Below are 17,915 nucleotides of genomic sequence, written 5' to 3' on the forward strand. Positions count from 1 at the left end.
GCTAAGTGATGAAAAGATAACCAGAGGGCAACAATCAGGTGTTTCTCAATCCCTCCCTCCGTCACTAACTCCCTCCCTCCGTCACTCAGAAGCTGTCACCCAGGTCCACTCATACAGTACCGACATATCCCAACATGCCCCTTTGGTCTCGCTCCTTCCCCAGGAAACAAGCCAAATATGGGCATATCAGGGGAGAACAGGTGAAGGGCCAGACAGGTAAGGTAGATTCCTCTCTAACTGCTACTCTCAACTACCATGTGGTTTAGACTGAGGAACTGGACCAGGATCTCTCCAGTTAGATCCTGTATCCAGAGGCAGGTAGCAAAACATGAACACAGCAGCAAGACATAATCACATTGTAATACAAAGAAGATATGAAAACAGAGCAGACATTCACTTTCTTGCCATGGCTGATTCCTACATGACTCCACACACTGTAGAGGAAAAGGTTTCTGCTAAAGTAATGTCTCATTGATTTACTACTACTACGTAATAACGTCTGGTATGGACCAGTGTTACCTAATGTCCTGGTTTACTCCCTGTGGTAGAAAAATAACCCAAAGACACACAGACTGACGGACTGACAAGCACACAGACACGTTTATCCTGTTTTCCTCCGAGTCTGGTACTTGGTAGTCAACCCTGGTGTAAAGGAGGTCATGTCTATAGACTGGTCTACATGACCACCATCCCTGTCTGTCTCCTGTCTGTCAGTATTCTCTCATCCACATTACGAATCAAATCAAATTGTATTTGTCACATGCGCCGAATACAACAGGTGAACAGTGAAATGCTTACTACAAGCCCTTAACCAACCATGCAGTTTTAAGAAAAGTAGCAGCAGCACTCCAGGGGGGGGGGGGCAATGCAAATAGTCTGGGTAGCCATTTGATTAGCTGTTCAGGAGTCATATGGCTTGGGGGTAGAAGCTATTTAGGAGCCTCTTGGTCCTAGACTTGGCGCTCCGGTACAGCGTGCCGTGCGGTAGCAGAGAGAACAGTCTATGACTTGGGTGGCTGGAGTCTTTGACAATTTTTAGGGCCTTCCTCTGACACCGCCTGGCACAGGAAGCTTGGCCGGTGATGTACTCTGCCGTAGGTGATGTACTCTGCCATACACACCACCCTCTGTAGTGCCTTTTGGTCAAGGCCGAGCAGTTGCCATACCATGCAGTGATGCAATCTGTCAGGATGCTCTCGATGGTGCAGCTGTAAAACCTTTGAGGATCTGAGGACCCATGCCAAATTTTTTCAGTCTCCTGAGGGGGAATAGGTTTTGTCGTGCCCTCTTCACGACTGTCTTGGTGTGCTTGGACCATGTTAGTTTGTTGGTGATGTGGATACCAAGGAACTTGAAGCTCTCAACCTGCTCCACTACAGCCCTGTCGATGAGAATGGGGGCGTGCTCTGTCCTCCTTTTCCTGTAGTCCACAATCATCTCCTTTGTCTTGATCACGTTATGGGAGAGGTTGTTGTCCTTGCACCACATGGTCAGGTCTCTGACCTCCTCCCTATAGGCTYTCTCATCGTTGTCGGTGATCAGGCCTACCACTGTTGTGTCATCAGCAAACGTAATGATGGTGTTGGAGTCGTGCCTGTCCGTGCAGAGGGAGGTGTTTTGTCCCAGTGTCCTTAGCTTAGTGATGAGCTTTGAGGGCACTATGGRGTTMAACGCTGAGCTGTAGTCAATGAATAGCATTCTTACAAAAGTGTTCCTTTTGTCCAGGTGTGAAAAGGCAGTGTGAAGTGCAATAGAGATTGCATCATCTGTGGATCTGTTGTTGTGGTATGCAAATTGGAGTGGGTCTAGGGTTTTTGGGATAATGGTGTTGTAAGCCATGATCAGCCTTTCAAAGCATTTCATGGCTCCAGACGTGAGTGCTACGGGTTGGTAGTCATTTAGGCAGGTTACCTTAGTGTTCTTGGGCASAGGCACTATGGTGGTCTGCTTAAAACATGTTGGTATTACAGATTCGGACAGGGAGAGGTTGAAAATGTCAGTGAAGACACTTGCCAGCTGCTCAGCGCATGCTCGTAGTGCACGTCCTGGTAATCCGTCTTACTCACATCGGCCGCGGAGAACGTGATCACACAGTCGTCCGGAACAGCTGATGCTCTCATGCATGTTTCAGTGTTACCTGCCTAGAAGTGAGCATAGATGTTATTCAGCTCGTCTGGTAGGCTCGTGTCACTGGGCAGCTCTCYGCTGTGCTTCCCTTTGTAGTCTGTAAAAGTTTGCAAGCCCTGCCACATCCGATGAGCATTGGAGCCAGTGTAGTACGATTCGATCTTTGTTCTGTATTGATGCTTTGCCCGTTTGATCGTTCGTCGGAGGGTATAGGGGGATTTCTTATAAGCTTCCGAGRTAGAGTCCAACACCTTGAATACGACAGCTCTACCCCTTAGCTCAGTGCGAATGTTATCTGTTGTCTATTGCTTCTGGTTGGGGTATGTACGCACAGTTACTGTGAGGACGACATCTTAGATGCACTTATTGATAAAGCCAGTGACTGATGTGGTGTACTCCTCAATGCCAGTGGAGGAATCCCAGAACATATTCCAGTCTTTGCTAGAAAAACAGTCCTGTAGTTTAGCATCTGCTTCATCTGACCACTTTTTTATTGACCGAGTCACTGGTGCTTCTTGCTTTAATTTTTGCTTGTAAGCAGGAATCAGGAGGATAGAATTATGGTCAGATTTGCCAAATGGAGGGCAGGGAGAGCTTTGTACGCGTCTCTGTGTGTGGAGTAAAGGTGGTCGAGAATTTTTCCCCCCTCTGGTTGCACATTTAACATGCTGATAGAAATTTGGTAAAACTGATTTAAGTTTCCCTGCATTAAAGTCACTGGCCACRAGGAGCGCCGCCTCTGGGTGAGCATTTTCCTGTTTGCTTATGGAGGAATACAGCTCATTGAGTGAGGTTTTAGTGCCAACTTTGCTCTGTGGTGGTATGAAGACAGCTACGAAAAATACAGTTGAAAAGTCTCTAGGTAGATAGTGTGGTCTACAGCGTATCATGAGAAAACCCTGAGACTTCCTTAGATATCGTGCACCAGCWGTTGTTTACATAAATGCATAGGCCCCCGCCCGWGTCTTARCAGAGGCTGSTGTTCTYTCRTGCCGATAGAGTGTYTAACCCYCCAGCTGTATGTTKTTAATGTRGTRGTTCAGCCACYACTCGGTGAAACAKAAGATATTACAGWTTTTAATGTCCCGTTGGTAGGATAWACGTGCTTTCGGTTCGTCCCATTTATTTTCCAGCGATTGAACGTTACCTCGCAGAATGGAAGGCATGGGCAGATTAGCCTCTCATCGCCTGATTCTCACAAGGCACCCTGATCTCTTTCTGCGAAATCTGCGTTTCCTTCTCCAGCGAATAACGGGGATCTGGGCCTGGTCAGGTGTCTGTAGTATATCCCTCCCGTCCGACTCATTGAAGAAGAGCTCTTCGTCCAGTTTGAGGTGAGAAATCTCAGTTCTGATGTCCAGAAACTCTTTTTGGTCATAAGAGAAGGTAGCATTATGTACAACATTATCTACAACATTATGTACAAAACAAGTAAAGAACAACGCAAAAAAATAAAAATAAAAGCGTGTTTGGCTAAGAGTCGATAAGACCCCTCCGGCACCACCACCGCGTGTGAACCTTCTCCTCCGGCACCACCACCGCGTGTGAACCTTCTCCTCCGGCACCACCACCGCGTGTGAACCTTCTCCCCGGCACCTACACCGTGTGTGAACGTTCCCCTCCGGCACACCACCGCGTGTGTGAACCTTCTCCTCCGGCAACCACCACGCGTTGAACCTTCCTCCGGCACCACCACGGTGTGAACCTTCTCCTCCGGCACCACCACCGGTGTGACCTTCTCCTCCGGCACACACCGCGCGTGGTGAACCTTCTTCCTCCGGCACCACCACCGCGTGTGAACCTTCTCTCCGCACCAACCAACTGTGTGAACCTTCTCTCCGGCACACCACAGGTGTGAACCTTCTCCTCCGGCACCATACGCGTGTGTGAACATGACCACCCATTTCCTGTGCTCCTGTCTGTCAGTATCCTCTCATCCACATTACAACAAACACACACACTGGAAAATACAGTCCAGCATATTGCTCACATTTTACTCCAAATAACTTACATTGTTTTTTCCTCTATGGTTTTTCGTGCCTAATCAGATGGGCCAGCCATTCCACCCACACAGGGGATCCCTCCTCTGCTGTTTTCCTGCTGTCATTGAGACAATACAGGGTGGGCTTTTCCATCAGCCGTCACCATCCCCGTTGGCACACACCAGACCACGGGTCAGGATGTAATCCCACTCACTCCTAGGTGCCGCCGGCGAATTGGAACGAGTGTGTGTATGTGTGTGTGTGTGTGTGTGTGTGTGTGTGTGTGTGTGTGTGTGTGTGTGTGTGTGTGTGTGTGTGTGTGTGTGTGTGTGTGGTGTGTGTTGTGTGTGTGTGTGTGTGTGTGTGTGTGTGTGTGTTGTGTGTGGTGTGGTGTTGTGTGTGTGTGTGTGTGTGTCTGTGTGTGTGTGGTGAAATGTCTGATAAAGAGCTCAGGTGTTTTCATGTCCATGATGTTGATGTTGTCGGAGAGAGACTCCCTCGTAAAAACTGGCCTTTTTCCCACAGCTAAGTCACCTTAAAAGAATCTGACAAATATCAAGCATTAGACCCATAACAATCATCTGTAATTAATCATCTCTGTCTGTCCCGAAGTCCCTGAGGTACTCCATGAGGACACGGGCTGACAGGCGCGTGTCCTGTCCTGTCCCGATGTCTCGAGGTACCTCCAGAGACACGGGCTGACAGGGCGTGTCTCCTGTCTGTCCCGAATGTCCTGAGGTACCTCCAGAGACACGGGCTGACAGGGCGTGTCTCTGTCGTGTGACTGACTGAGGAGCTTCTGTCTGGGTCTGCCGTGAGCAATGTCCTGGATGTTCAACACTACCACCACAGTCAGCCAGTCACTGTGTTAGTGAGGTGTGTCTAGTGGTTTATTACGCATTGTGTGTATTCAAGGCGCGTGTGTGTTTGTGTATTCAGGTGTGTATGTGTCTTGCAGCCTTTCTAATCCTACCCACTTCCGAACATACTACTGGGTAAACTTTCACCCAGTCGTCGTGTCTAACAGAGTCTTAGAACAGTGCATCGTTTCTTTTCTCAAATAGCCTACAGACACCTACATACTAATATTCTTCACAGACACCTACAATACAATAATATTATTAACAGGCACCTACATAACATAATGATCTATATACAGGCACCTACAATACATAATGTTCCCACATGGCACCTACATCATAATTTCCTACAGCACCCTACAATAAAATATTCCACAGCACCTACAATACATAATACCTACAGACACCTACAATTAATCATCTTACAGGCACCTACAATAATAATATTATAAGGCACTCAATACATAATCCTACAGACACCTACAATACATAATATTCCTACGAGACATCACTTAATAACTAATATTCACAGACACTCTACAATACAAATTTCTAACCCTAAATACTAATGTTCCCTAACAGACACCTACAATACATAATTTCCTACAGGCACCTACAATACATAATATTCCTACAGACACCTACAATACATAATTCCTACAGACACTACACATAACCATAATATAATTCACACAGACACCTACAATACATAAGTTCCTACAGACACCTACAATACATAATATTCTACAGGCACCTACAATACATAATGTTCCAGACACCTACAATAACATAATATCTTACAGTGGTAACCTATAATTAGTACGTCCCCGCCACCAGACCGGGCGCGAACCAGGACCCTCTGCCACATCAACAACTGACACCCACCGGAACATCGTACCCATCCCCTCAACAAAAGCGCAGGGAAGGGAAACCTACTTATCCAGAGCAAGTGACTAAAGATTGAAATGCTAGTAAGCGCTACCGCTAACTACAGCCATTTCACATCGTTACACTCACCCCCTTTCAACCTCTCCTTTCGCAGCAACCAGTGATCCGGGTCAAAGGCAATAAATGTAACATATAACTTTAAACCCGTCCCCCCCGTCCCCGACCGGGCGCGAACCAAGGACCCTCTGCACACATCAACCAACGTCGCCCACGAAGCATCGTACCAATCGCTCACAAAGGCCACGGCTTGCCCGAGCAAGGGGAAACCACTAAGTCTCGAGCAAGTGTAGTAACTGATTGAAATGCCAGTAGCTCGCGTCCCGCTAACAGTAGCTAAGCCATTCACATCCGTACACAAGGCACCATCCAAAACATGTCCTACAGACAACACTGCACCCTACAATACATAATGTCTCAACAGACACAAAGCCACCTACAATGCTATTGTGTCTGGGTCCCATACTCGCATGCAGCGGGAATGGATTTTAACTGTTCACACTCCAACCAGTCGCCATGAATACAAGAAGTATTTGATCATGACACAACTCATCCAGGGAACCAAGTAAAATCATCATCTTTTAATCACTGGAAATCTGAGTCTGAGCACACTTCAATTTAGATCCTAGTTCAGAACCAGACACAACACAATTACTGGAGAAGGTCTTCCCCAGACCACCCAACACACATCTAGAGAAAGTATTTCACCAGACCAACACAAACATCTGGAGAAGTCTTCAACCAACAGACCAACCACATCTGGAGAAGGTCTTTCACGGAGACCAGAACAACACACATCTAGGGAAGGTCTTTCACCAGACCAACACACACGGAGAAGGTCTTTCACCAGACCAGACCAAACATATAGGAAGGTCTTTCCCAGCAACACACATTGGAAAGATCTTCACCAGAACAGAAAAACAAATCTGGAGAAGGTTTTCACACTAATGCATTACAGGTGTGTGTGTGTGTGTGTGTGTGTGTGTGTGTGTGTGTGTGTGTGTGTTGGTGGTGTGTGTGTGTGTGTGTGTGTGTGTGTGTGTCGTGTGTGTGGTTGTGTGTGTGTGTGTATTCCCTTCGCGTGTATCTGTCAGGTGTAACACACACACACACCACACAACACACACACACACACACGACACACACACCACACACACACACACACACCACCACACACACAAACACCACACACACACCACACACAACAACACACACAACAACCACACACACACTACCAACACACACACCAACACACATCCCTAAATGTTTCAATTCCCTCTCATTAGTTAAGCAGTCTACCACAACAGAGATCACAGTGACCAGGTCCCTAATGGTTTGAATTAGYATCTGGTTATAGTTCTAGGAGCCTTTGACATGTGGTTGGAGCTGGAGAAGAGAGGCAACTACAAGCCACTCTKGACAAGAGCATCTGCTCAATGACTAACATGTAATACAAATGCAACTGTTGGCTATAATATGTCTGTAAAAGCAGTTTTACTATGTGTCATTACTACACTGAGTCAACTGYAGAAGAAAAAAAGAATCAAAACATGATAACTGAGAACATATTTACTGCATGAGTAGGACTGTGTTTTGTCACGAAAGGCTGACACCAAGGCAAATCTCAATAGCATTTATTTCACTCCTGTCATCCTCTCTCCTCGCCTCCTTGTCAAAACCCATTGGGTGAGAAAGTCAGTCCCCTCTGACCTTGTCCTACAATGGGTTTATAAAGGAGGTGAGGAGAGAGGACACAAAGAGTTAAGAAAATGCTATTTATACTGAACAAAATTAGAAACGCAACACGCAACAATTTCAAAGATTTTACTGAGTTACAGTTCATAAGGAAATCAGTCAATTGAAATAAATGAATTAGGCCCTAATCTATGGATTTCACATGACTGCACAGGGGTGCAGCCATGGGTGGGCCTGGGAGGCCATGGGTGGGCCTGGGAGGACATACGCCCATCCACTTGGAAGCCAGAAGGAGTTTTCCCCACAATCGAGTTTTATTAAATTCTCTAAAATTATGTTGGAGGCAGCTTATGGTACAGAAATTAACATGAAATGATCTGGGAACAGCTCTGGTGGCCAGGCCTGCAGTCAGCATGCCGATGACATGCACTCATAAAACTTGAGACATCTGTGGCATTGTGTTATGTTACAAAACTGCACATTTTAAAGTGGCCTTGTATTGTCCCCAGCACAAGGTGCACCTGTGTAATGATCATGCTATTTAATCAGCTTCTTGATATGCCACACCTGTCCCATTGATAGATTAGACGTGGCAAAGGAGAAGTGCTCACCAACAGGGATGTAAACAAATTTGTGCACAAAATCTGAGAGAAATAAGCTCTTAGTGCATATGGAACATTTCTGTGATTTTTTATTTCATCTTATGAAACATAGGAGCAACACTTTACAAGTTGCGTTTATATTTTTGTTCACTGTAGATTCTCCCCAAGATAGACTACTTCAGAAGCTATGATTATCCTGTGCTGCAGGTTATGTTGCCCCCAAGTGGGCGAAATTGGGAAGCACAAAATAAGTACCAATCAGCATAATAATATTGTGTCTATTCTGGGAGAATCTAGAGGGCAGGTACGTAAAAGCTGATGATTTAATCGGATCACAGAAGATCCACCTCAATGCGTGATTGAAATTTAAAGGCAATGTTCCTGCTTTCGCAGAATTTGCATTTACGTAGCGCTATAGCGCATATCTTCTATGGTCCAAATTTAATCTAGGCCTTAGAAATATTAGTGTTAAGATCTGAACAAAATGTTGTCCTTTACATTTCAAGACATTGGTATAAGACAACTGCAAAGTCATGATGAATGATGTGTGTAATAGTATTGGGTTGACAGAATAAAGATGAAAGTGTAGTTGACATGGAGTTGCTATCCAGGGAAAAGGGAATCACAGGAGCCTGGTATTCAGGGCTGATGCAACATTCCCAGAGGAGAATGAAAACAGCTACAGTATGATGTCATCTCTGTACAGTAGTGTTCTGTCATCCTCTTAACTTCTCCCATGGCTCCCTCTCCTCACCACTAGATGTCAGTCTGAGCACAGAGAGATGGACCGCAGGCCATGCTTGACCTCATCCTGAGAGGTGTGTGTGTACCAATATATATATTTTTTGGTACTTTTTACCCCTTTTTTCTCCCCAATTGGTAGTTTTCGTCTTGTCCCATCGCTGTAACTCCCGTGCGGACTCGAGAGAGGCGAAGGTCAAGAGCCATGCGTCCCCCGAAACACGAGCCCACCAAGCAGCACTGCTTCTTGACACACTGCTCACTTAACCCGGAAGCCCGCCACACCAATGTGTCGGAGGAAATAACGTACAGCTGGCTACCAAAGTCAGCGTGCATGCGTCCGGCCCGCCACAAGGAGGCACTAGAGCACGATGGGACAAGGACATACCTGGCGGCCAACCCTCCCCTAACCCGGACAATTGTGCGCTGCCTCATGGGTCTCCCGGTAGCGGCGGGCTGCAACACAGCCTGGGATCGAACCCGGATCTYTAGTGATGCAGTGTCTTYGACAGCGGCYCCACTCGGCAGGCATGGTTTATGAGTACTTTTGAGTAGGTGGAGTATTAAAAAAAGTCCCTCCCGAAGCTTGTTGGTGCAGTAGGGCCAGGAGTTCCTCTTGATCAAGTCACATGGTCATTAGGGATTAGAGTTTGGGCACGTTCCTCTGTCCAGGCTCTGCTGATGCATGCCAGATATCTTGAGGTCAACAGCTGTCATAATGTAGCACGCCACCATTGGTTGATGCATGCAACGTCTTAGCAGGGGAAGGCAATGCTTCTTTTGGTCAGGCCACATGGTCTGGAAAAACTCCATCTGTCAGGTGTTGGATTGAATGCCAGCCTACAGTATCTATTCAGAAGTAGGCTATRTATTCAGAAATATCAAGACAGAACAGACCAGGGCATTCTACAGTAGTTTTATTACATTCAATATCTTACACATTTTTATTAGTGTCATTGCAGCTTCTTTGTGAACAAAACCTATTCATTCAATAATAAACAGAGAAAAACATCACATACATGAGATCTTCCCAAATAGCAGTTTCAAGTCTTTAGGAGATATTGGTTTTAATACAAAGTGAATTTATTTCAAATATTAGACGTATGCATTGAAACATGTATCTAAACGTAATGTAAATGCAAACAGTAAGTGTTTAGATTGAATGAGTAATCTATGAGAATGGATAAGATAACCTGATGGCTTTTAGGTAACCAGTAGAACATTTCGATTTTTGGTTTTTGTCGAAGAKAAATATAATTAGAAATCCCAGAAATATCATCAAGGACCTTCAAACACGATAATAGTTTTTCTCTCTTACCAAATCAATGCATAAAAAGCTAACATAATCAAGCAACCAGGCAAATAAAAAGCAGCGAAGAACATAAACAACAAAACAATAAAACAACAAACAACCACATTTAAAMAATAATTCACTCCAGTCCAGTTGCCAGAGAAACAAAGCTAACAACAAGGCCTGAGGCTTACATTATACCTCCTCATATACAACCTGGCATGGCTGTATTCTGAGACCGTACAGGCACCAGGAAGACGACTATTTCAGGCCCTCTTCCCCCCCGCGTTGGGCAGACTGGAGGGTTGTTTGTGGTAGCAGTCCGGGGGGCTAGTGTTCGATGGCCTAACTATACATGCAGTCCATATCTGTCAAGGTGCATGATCTGGGTTCCGGCTATGGACCCGTAGCCGAACTTGAGCCCCATATTCTTGGGTGTGCAATCGTCCCTGGGGCGGAGCCTTCTGGTGGCGGGCGTGGCTTTGGGGCTGGGACTGCGGGGTGAGCGTGCAGGAGGAGGGGGCCATTAGGGAGGTACTGGGGGCAGGGGAATATTATATTGGGGTTGTGGATGAGGAGTAGGGGGCCGCTGAGGTTGGTGGAGTAGGGGGCGGCAAGGGAGGGTAAAGGCCTGAGTAGGACATGGTTACGTCTGAGGGGAGGAGTACCTCCACGTACTGCCGTCTCGGGATCAAACAGCATCTTCCTCCAGTTGGGCATTGACAGGCACCCAATGTCGAAAATACTTCCCGTTTCAGGATTCCATGAGGCCCTGCGAGGGTTTGCCCGTACCCCAGACCACCTGTACTGTCTGGGTGTCAAACCCAGACAGGGACTCCCATAATCAGATCCATTAGGATGGCCCTAGGCTCTGTGAGCTGCACAAGTACTGGGTTCCATTAGGGGGCAGGTTGGGAGAGTGGCTGAGGTCACTGTAGGGCCCCCGGAGACAGTATGGCTGGGCCCTGGGGGAGCAGTTGGAGAGTGGGGGCCCGACGGAGGGTTCCATGTGTTGGGGTGCTGGAAGAAGAGCGGTCAGCCAGGCAGGGCTTGGAGTATGGAGGGGTGGAGTTGGTGGGAGGGGACTGGTACATTTGCCTGGGGGTTTAGGCTGGGTGGGCTGGGGGGGTGGATGGATTTGGGAGAGCTGGGCTGGTAGCCGATTGATCTCAGAGAATGGGGATCCGCTCTGCACTGGTGTAGGCGGAGAGGGGGTTGACCGGGGGAGTGGGAGGGGGAGGGGAAGGGAGGGGTGTGGGGGGAGTAGTGGTGGTGAGGGGGTGTAAGGCCGTGGGAGGGGCAGCCAGAGGTGCAGGAGCAGGGAGGGGGACGGGAGGAGGCAGAGGAGAAGGAAGAGGAGGGGTGGTCGCGGTTCAGCTTCCTCTGGGGCAGGTCAGGTAGGTGGAGGGGGCTGAACCTCTCTCTCTCGTCGTAACTAGGGGGGTCATCTGATGCGTAGAAACGCAGGTTGTCTGCCCTCTGCGAGTGGTCACTGGACAAGGATCTGTGTATGGGCTGCTGTGTGTGTATGTGGTGTGTGTATACGGGAGCCTGTGTGTTTGTGGATACCGTGGCAGGTTGGTTTGTATTGTTGAAGGTAACCGGCATAGTTTGCTCCTGAGGGTACGCTGTTGTTGTTTTTGGATGCTGCAGGTGGTTGGTTATATCCACAACAGCTGGCTGGCTTGAGTGTATGGCAGGGGAATGGGTAGGGACTTGGGCAGGGGCATGGGTAGGGACTTGGGCAGGGGCATTGTTAGAGCCTTTGGCAGGGGCATGGGTAGGGACTTGGGCAGGAGCTGGGGCAGCAGGGGCTTGGTTCGGAGCTGGGGCTGAAGCTGGAGCTGGGGCTGYGYCTGWGAGGGTTGTGGGTCTCTGTGTGTAGCTGGGGGCCTCTCCTTGTCCCTGAGTTGATGCCTCTGGTTGCTTTGGCCTTTCATTGGATGTCTCTGTGTCTGCTGTTGTTGACACTGGTTTGTGAGAGAAATTAGCGATGATTGTTGTCTTGTTAGGTGAAGGCCTGTAGCTGGACACTGCAGAAACAGATAACTTTTTATTGTAGTTAGACGGTGGTGTCGAATCGTTCGATAGATGTCTGWGGATAGTCGTAGCTGAAGTTGATGGTTTCTCATTGTTCACAGGTCTCTCCTCTTCTGTGTGTTGTTTGAAGGTTGKTGTTGCTGCCTCCACTGGTGTCTGCTGTGTTTCATTGGACAGTGAATTTGCATCTGTCGGTTTGAACTTTGGTTTCAGTGCCACTGGCGGACTGTTGGCTATTGAGTGAACCTCTATAGTTTGCGGTCTGGTGCTTGACGTMATGTTCTTCTCTTGTTTATCTTGTTTATGTATTTCGTTGGACAACGACCTCACCTCGATCACCTGTGGTTGGTATGTTCTCATCAGTGCTGGTGAGCCTGGTAGCGAGCCTGGTAACTTAGGTGAGTAGGTTGATTTCTTCACCGTCTCTTTTTCAGCAGTGTCTTCCTGTGTTTTCTTCTGTGATGGTGGTGGTGATGATGTCGTGCGTTGCTCTATGTCTCTGACCGTGGCTCTGACACTAACCCTCTCCTGATTTGAAGGGGTCCTAACACTGTCATCCGTTTGAGCAGAGTCTCTTCGAYGCCTGGGAGAATTTGGGGCCGAAAGGGTATGAGAGGAAGAGGCTGATGCATTGACGGAAGATGAGGAAAAGGATGAGGCTGAGGTTGATGCATTCACAGAAGACGATGCGGAGGTTGATGCATTCACAGAAGACGATGCGGAGGTTGATGCATTGACAGAGGTCGAGGAGAAGGATGAGGCTTCTTTCACAGTGCTTGAGGATGATACGGATGACGCTGCTTTCACATAGGATGTAGAAGAGGACGAGTAAGTTCTCTGTCTGTGTGAGTCACRRGTACCCCCATKTGAGGGTCCACMGGTCTGAAGAGGGATCTCTATTTGGTTGATATGTTTCCCTGGGACGCCTCCACCTCCACCCCCACCCCCACCTCCAACCCCACCTTCACGCCCACCTTCACGCCCACTCCTTGTTATGGCCTCGGACACAGCCTCAGAGACCAAAGACCCAATATCTGCCTGGTAGCCCTTCTCCTTYACCAGTATGGACACAGAGTGGCTGGGGGTAGGGGTCTTGATGGGGACAGTGGAAGGTGGAGTGCCTAGAACTGGAGATGAGGCTGGTGCTGGAGGAGAAGCTGGGGCTGGRGAAGTTTTGGGACCAAGTGAGGGTGAGGAGGCCAGGGTTGGAGCTGGGACTGGGAATGCTGGAGCTGGAGCTGGGGAGCAGGCAGGAACTAAGGCTGAGAATGACTTAGGCTTATTGGATCCATCCTGTAGCACCAGAGAAGCACAAGASACTCTTCTGTCTTTACTGGGGAGTTTAGGGCTGCTGCCCAGCATAGGTGGCTTGGTATCTCTTCTCACCACTTCAGGTTTGTCACTAGACTCTGATATACTTCGGTGTCTCCTGGTTACTCTYGGRGACTCTGTTTCACTGGGTTTCACCTTGGTGTTGCCTGTTTCTGTTTTGACAGTGTCCTGTACAGGGATCTTGTGTTGGTTTGACTCTGTCTCTGTCACAGCTACTTCCTCTGTTGCGCAACTCTTAGGTGCTACATCAGTGAGGTCCCGGGGTCCTTTGGACACCTGCTGTAAAGAATCAGGCTTAGGTTTGCATCTGGACGTTTCTCTGTCTGTTTTGTTGGACGTTGTTATTGTTTTGTTTTTGTTTTCTCTCCAGCTGATAGCTTTGAATTCTATCTGCATCAGCTTTTCTTCTTCCTGGAGAGATATTAGGTGAGGTGGTAGCTTTTCCTCTTTCTGGAGAGATATTGGGTGAGGTGGTAGCTTTTCCTCTTTCTGGAGAGATATTAGGTGAGGTTGGTAGCTTACTCTTTCTGGGAGATATAGTGGTTGAGGTGGTAGCTTTTCCTCTTTCTGGAGAGATATTGGGTGAGGTGGTAGCTTTTCCTCTTTCTGGAGAGATATTAGGTGAGGTGGTAGCTTTTTCTCTTTCCTCTCTTCTCTCCTTACTATTATCTCTTCACACCTCCCCTCTTTCCTTTCCACTCTGTCATCTTTCTTCTCTTCCCTCCTTTCCTCCTTCCTTTCCTCTTTTCTCTCCTCCCTRCTTTCCTGTCTCTGTTCCTRTCTCCTCTCCTCCCTCCTCTCCTCCTTCTCTGGTGCTGGCATGGCCTTGAACGACAGGTTGTATGTGTTTTTCACCAGCCTTCTCACATCTCRRACTTTGTGCATGGGAGCTTTGACTTTACTGTTCCTATTGGCATCCATATTCACAGTCTGTTCATTCATCTTGTTCAAGGTATTCACCCCCTTCTCTTCTTCTCGTGTTTCTCTATGTGAAGTCCCTATTCTCTTGTCTTCATCTCTGGTTTCTGTATCTGAAGTCTCCACTGTCCTGTCTTCTTCTGTTGTTTSTCTCTGACAGGTCCTCCCAGGGGAGGCAGTCTCYTGGTTACCCTCAGGTTTAGTTTCCATCTCGGGCAACAGTGAGATGTTGAGAGAAGAGGTTTTCTTTATCTCTGTAACAGGGCTGGGTTTCAGAGTGATCTCTGGTGTTTTGGACATGTAGGTGCTCTTGACGCTCGGATGTTTATGGTTTTCAGAGTCAGAGGGGTATTCCAGCTTTGTGTTTGTCATTCCTGACTGCGTGCTGCTGGCTCGGGTGGCAGCGGGAACGCTGGTGTTCCGGGCAGCTGCATCTGCTGAGTCACCTGCCTGTTTGTCATCCCTCTCATCCCTCCATTTACTGTCATCCCTCTCATCCCTCCGTTTACTGTCATCCCACTCATCCCTCCATTTACTGTCATGTTTCTGCTTACCCCCCATCCTGGCGTTCTTCTCTGTGGGTTTTTTACTCTCAAACGGGAACACCAGTTCAGACCTCATCTCTGGTTTGACCGGGTCAGTTCTCCAAGAGTTTGGGTTTCTGGCAGGAGACTCAGTTCTGTCACTGTTTCTCTGAGGACAACTAGTAGTAGGGGGCTCAGACCTCATCCAAGGGCTAACATGGTTAGGGCTTCTGTTGCTGTGAGATTCAATTCTCTCGTTGCTTCTCCGAGGAAAGGTAACTGGAGCAAAARGTGCYRCYGGACTCATCTCAGGGGTTGTGCTGGTWGGTTCAGGCCTCTTGTTGCTTCGCTGTAGAGAAGTGGAGTTAYTATTAATAGTATGGTTCATTGGTCTGACACTGGATTTCACTCCGAAACTTCTCTGTTGTCTGTTTACGTCAGTGTTTGGGCTGGTCTCTCTTCTCACAGCCAGGTGCTCAGAAGAAAAACTGTCGTCTGAATTTATGTTGGAACTCAGATTCGGTGTGTCTGGTTTTGTGGACTCTTTAAGGGTTGARGCCTCACTCTCAGGGGGAGGAGAGGTGTTGGCCTCAGAGGGGCTGAGGTCACCTCCTTCTCCTTCCMGGTCAGTTTGTTTACCAACATTCTGCATCTTCTTAGAGAGGATGTTGTTGATCAGGCAGGTGGCCATCTTGGTTTTGGTACATGTCTCGTCCAGGGACAAAGACTTCTGGAGCTTGCCATTCCTCTTGGTCTGCTCAGTCCTCTCGGTGTCAGGTTCAGGGCTGGGTTCCGGGCAGTAGGCTTCCTGCAAGGCCGGAGGAGTGCTGTGTTGTCTCTGCAACGTCTCTCMGTTGTGTCTCTGTAGAGAAGGACTGTCCATCGGAACAATAGAAACCACAGGAACCACAGGAACCATTACAYGACTAGGAACCATGACAGGACTACCATTGCTGTTCTCACCCATCTTCAGCTCGGCCGTATTCCTTCTCTTCAGCTGGATCTGTCTCTTGGGCACTCCTCTCCGTACCTTCTTMGGCTCCTCTCTCTCCACAGCCATGTCCACACACTCGTAGCTGCCCATCTCATATTTTTTGGATGGGTCCAGGTCGTCATGGGGTGGATAATAAGCCCCAGAGGAGGGCTGCTGCTGCTGGCGTGGGACTGGGAAGTCTTCGTTGTCCAGCCGTGGAGCAGACCCTCTGAGGTCGGCYTAGGCCAGCCAGGCTGCATTAGCCCCCGCTGGGCTGTCCTGGATGGAAGGCTGGGAGGCTCCGGTGGAGGAGCYGTGGCTGGAGTTGTACATGTCCAGGTAGTCCACCTGAGGGGATCCAGAGGACAGGCTGTGGAAGGCCACGTCACTGAACCACTTCACCTCGTTGTCCTCCTCATCCAGCTTGCTGCCCATGCTGGAGCTGGGGCCGTCGACTGAGACGCATCCAGGAACGGAGCTCCCGAGATGGGATATTGCAGGCTTGTACTTGGGCTGGGGCTGAATCTTCTTGGTGGGTCCCGGTCCACCTCCTCTGGCTGTCTCTGGCTGGGAGCTGTGTGCAGCTCTGTGCAGTATACCGTGTTGTTGCTGTTGTAMCTGTTGTATCTGCTGTAGTCTGGTGGTGAGCAYSCTCTCTGAATAGGAGCGCGCTGCTGGCATTCCCTGTCGACTCTCTCTGCTTGTGGGAGCTGCTTCGCGGCTTGCAGGCCCTTTTCTATTCCTGACACTGAATGACAGGTCAACCTGTTCCCCCTTGTAACTGGCCTGCTCCTGCCTTCCCTCCCCCTTTCTAGGCACCCGCTCCTCCCCCTGCCTCTCCCAGAGAGGAGAGGAGAGGGAGGAGGAGAGAGGAAAGAAGAGAGGAGGGAGAGGCGAGAGATGAGGAAGGGAAGAGACTAGAGAGAGGAAGAAAAGGAGGAGGGCAATGGGAGGAGAGGGAGTGGCCAAGCGGGAGGGGGAGAGAGAAGGATGAGTGAGAGGCCAGGGTAGAGGTTAGCGGCTGTCCCCCCGTGAAAGGGGGAGTGGGAAGGCTTGGAGGGGCCTCAGTTACTAAGGCGGATACTAGGTTATGATCCTTGTCATTCGATGCCAGGAATTAGAAAAGGGCCTGCCAGCCCGCGAAGCAGCTCCCATCAAGCAGAGAGAGTCGACAGCGGAATGCCAAGACCGGCGGCGAACTATTCAGAGAGGAGAGCCTTGTCTCACTCACCAGAGCTACCAACAGAGATACATACAGCTAAAACTAGGGCACGAGCAGAACACGGGGTTATTACTGCCACAGGAGTTTGCACACAGCTTGCCCAGCCAGAGACAGCAGGATGGGGTGGAACCTGGATCCTACAAGACAGCTGCCCAGCAAACGAGCCCAAGCACAAGCCTTGCGGGTTAGCCTCAGCTCTGGGAGCGTCCTTTTTCATGGACGCAGTTTCGCACCGAAACGGCCCCTAGCTCCAGGCCTTTGCGGCCCCCAGCCCGGGCTGAATTGAGGAGGGACAACACCGAGGTGAAGTTAGGTTTCCCAGGTGCGTGGCCCTTCCACAGGTAGGGGCCCTGTTTACCTCTGGGATCCCCTCAGCGCTGGACATACCTGAGACCTGACAACTCCGAGCCTACTAGTGCTAATAAGGGCTAACCTAGCTCCACTTATGCCCTTGTAGACATATGATTAGAACATTCCCCTTCCCTTAAAGCTCCATATAGACCGCCTAGTACTCCTCAACGGAGCAGGGCCCAGGCCATAGCAGGAGCGTAAGATGCCAGCTCTTTTGGCCGACATTGGGTTCCTACGTGGTCCGGACCTCCTAGAGGTCTTTTGCTGTGGCATGTACAGTACTACTGAATGCATACAGAGTTCAGAAAGGCG

At 49.0% G+C, this 17,915-nt stretch overlaps 1 protein-coding gene across 1 annotated transcript in view; it reads right to left on the reverse strand.

Annotated features, from left to right (window-relative positions):
- Positions 1–9,852: 9,852 nt before the first annotated feature.
- Positions 9,853–17,915, reverse strand: part of LOC139027956 (protein split ends-like) — a 14,514-nt gene continuing 6,451 nt past the window's right edge. Inside the window, 3 exon segments of the mRNA XM_070444163.1 lie at positions 9,853–10,611; positions 10,660–10,737; positions 11,336–16,875. Of these exon segments, the coding sequence (XP_070300264.1) occupies positions 10,510–10,611; positions 10,660–10,737; positions 11,336–16,875 (5,720 nt within the window). The 3' untranslated portion in view covers positions 9,853–10,509.

Source organism: Salvelinus sp. IW2-2015, linkage group LG6.2 (assembly GCF_002910315.2).
Source record: "Salvelinus sp. IW2-2015 linkage group LG6.2, ASM291031v2, whole genome shotgun sequence".
Lineage (NCBI taxonomy): Eukaryota > Metazoa > Chordata > Actinopteri > Salmoniformes > Salmonidae > Salvelinus > Salvelinus sp. IW2-2015.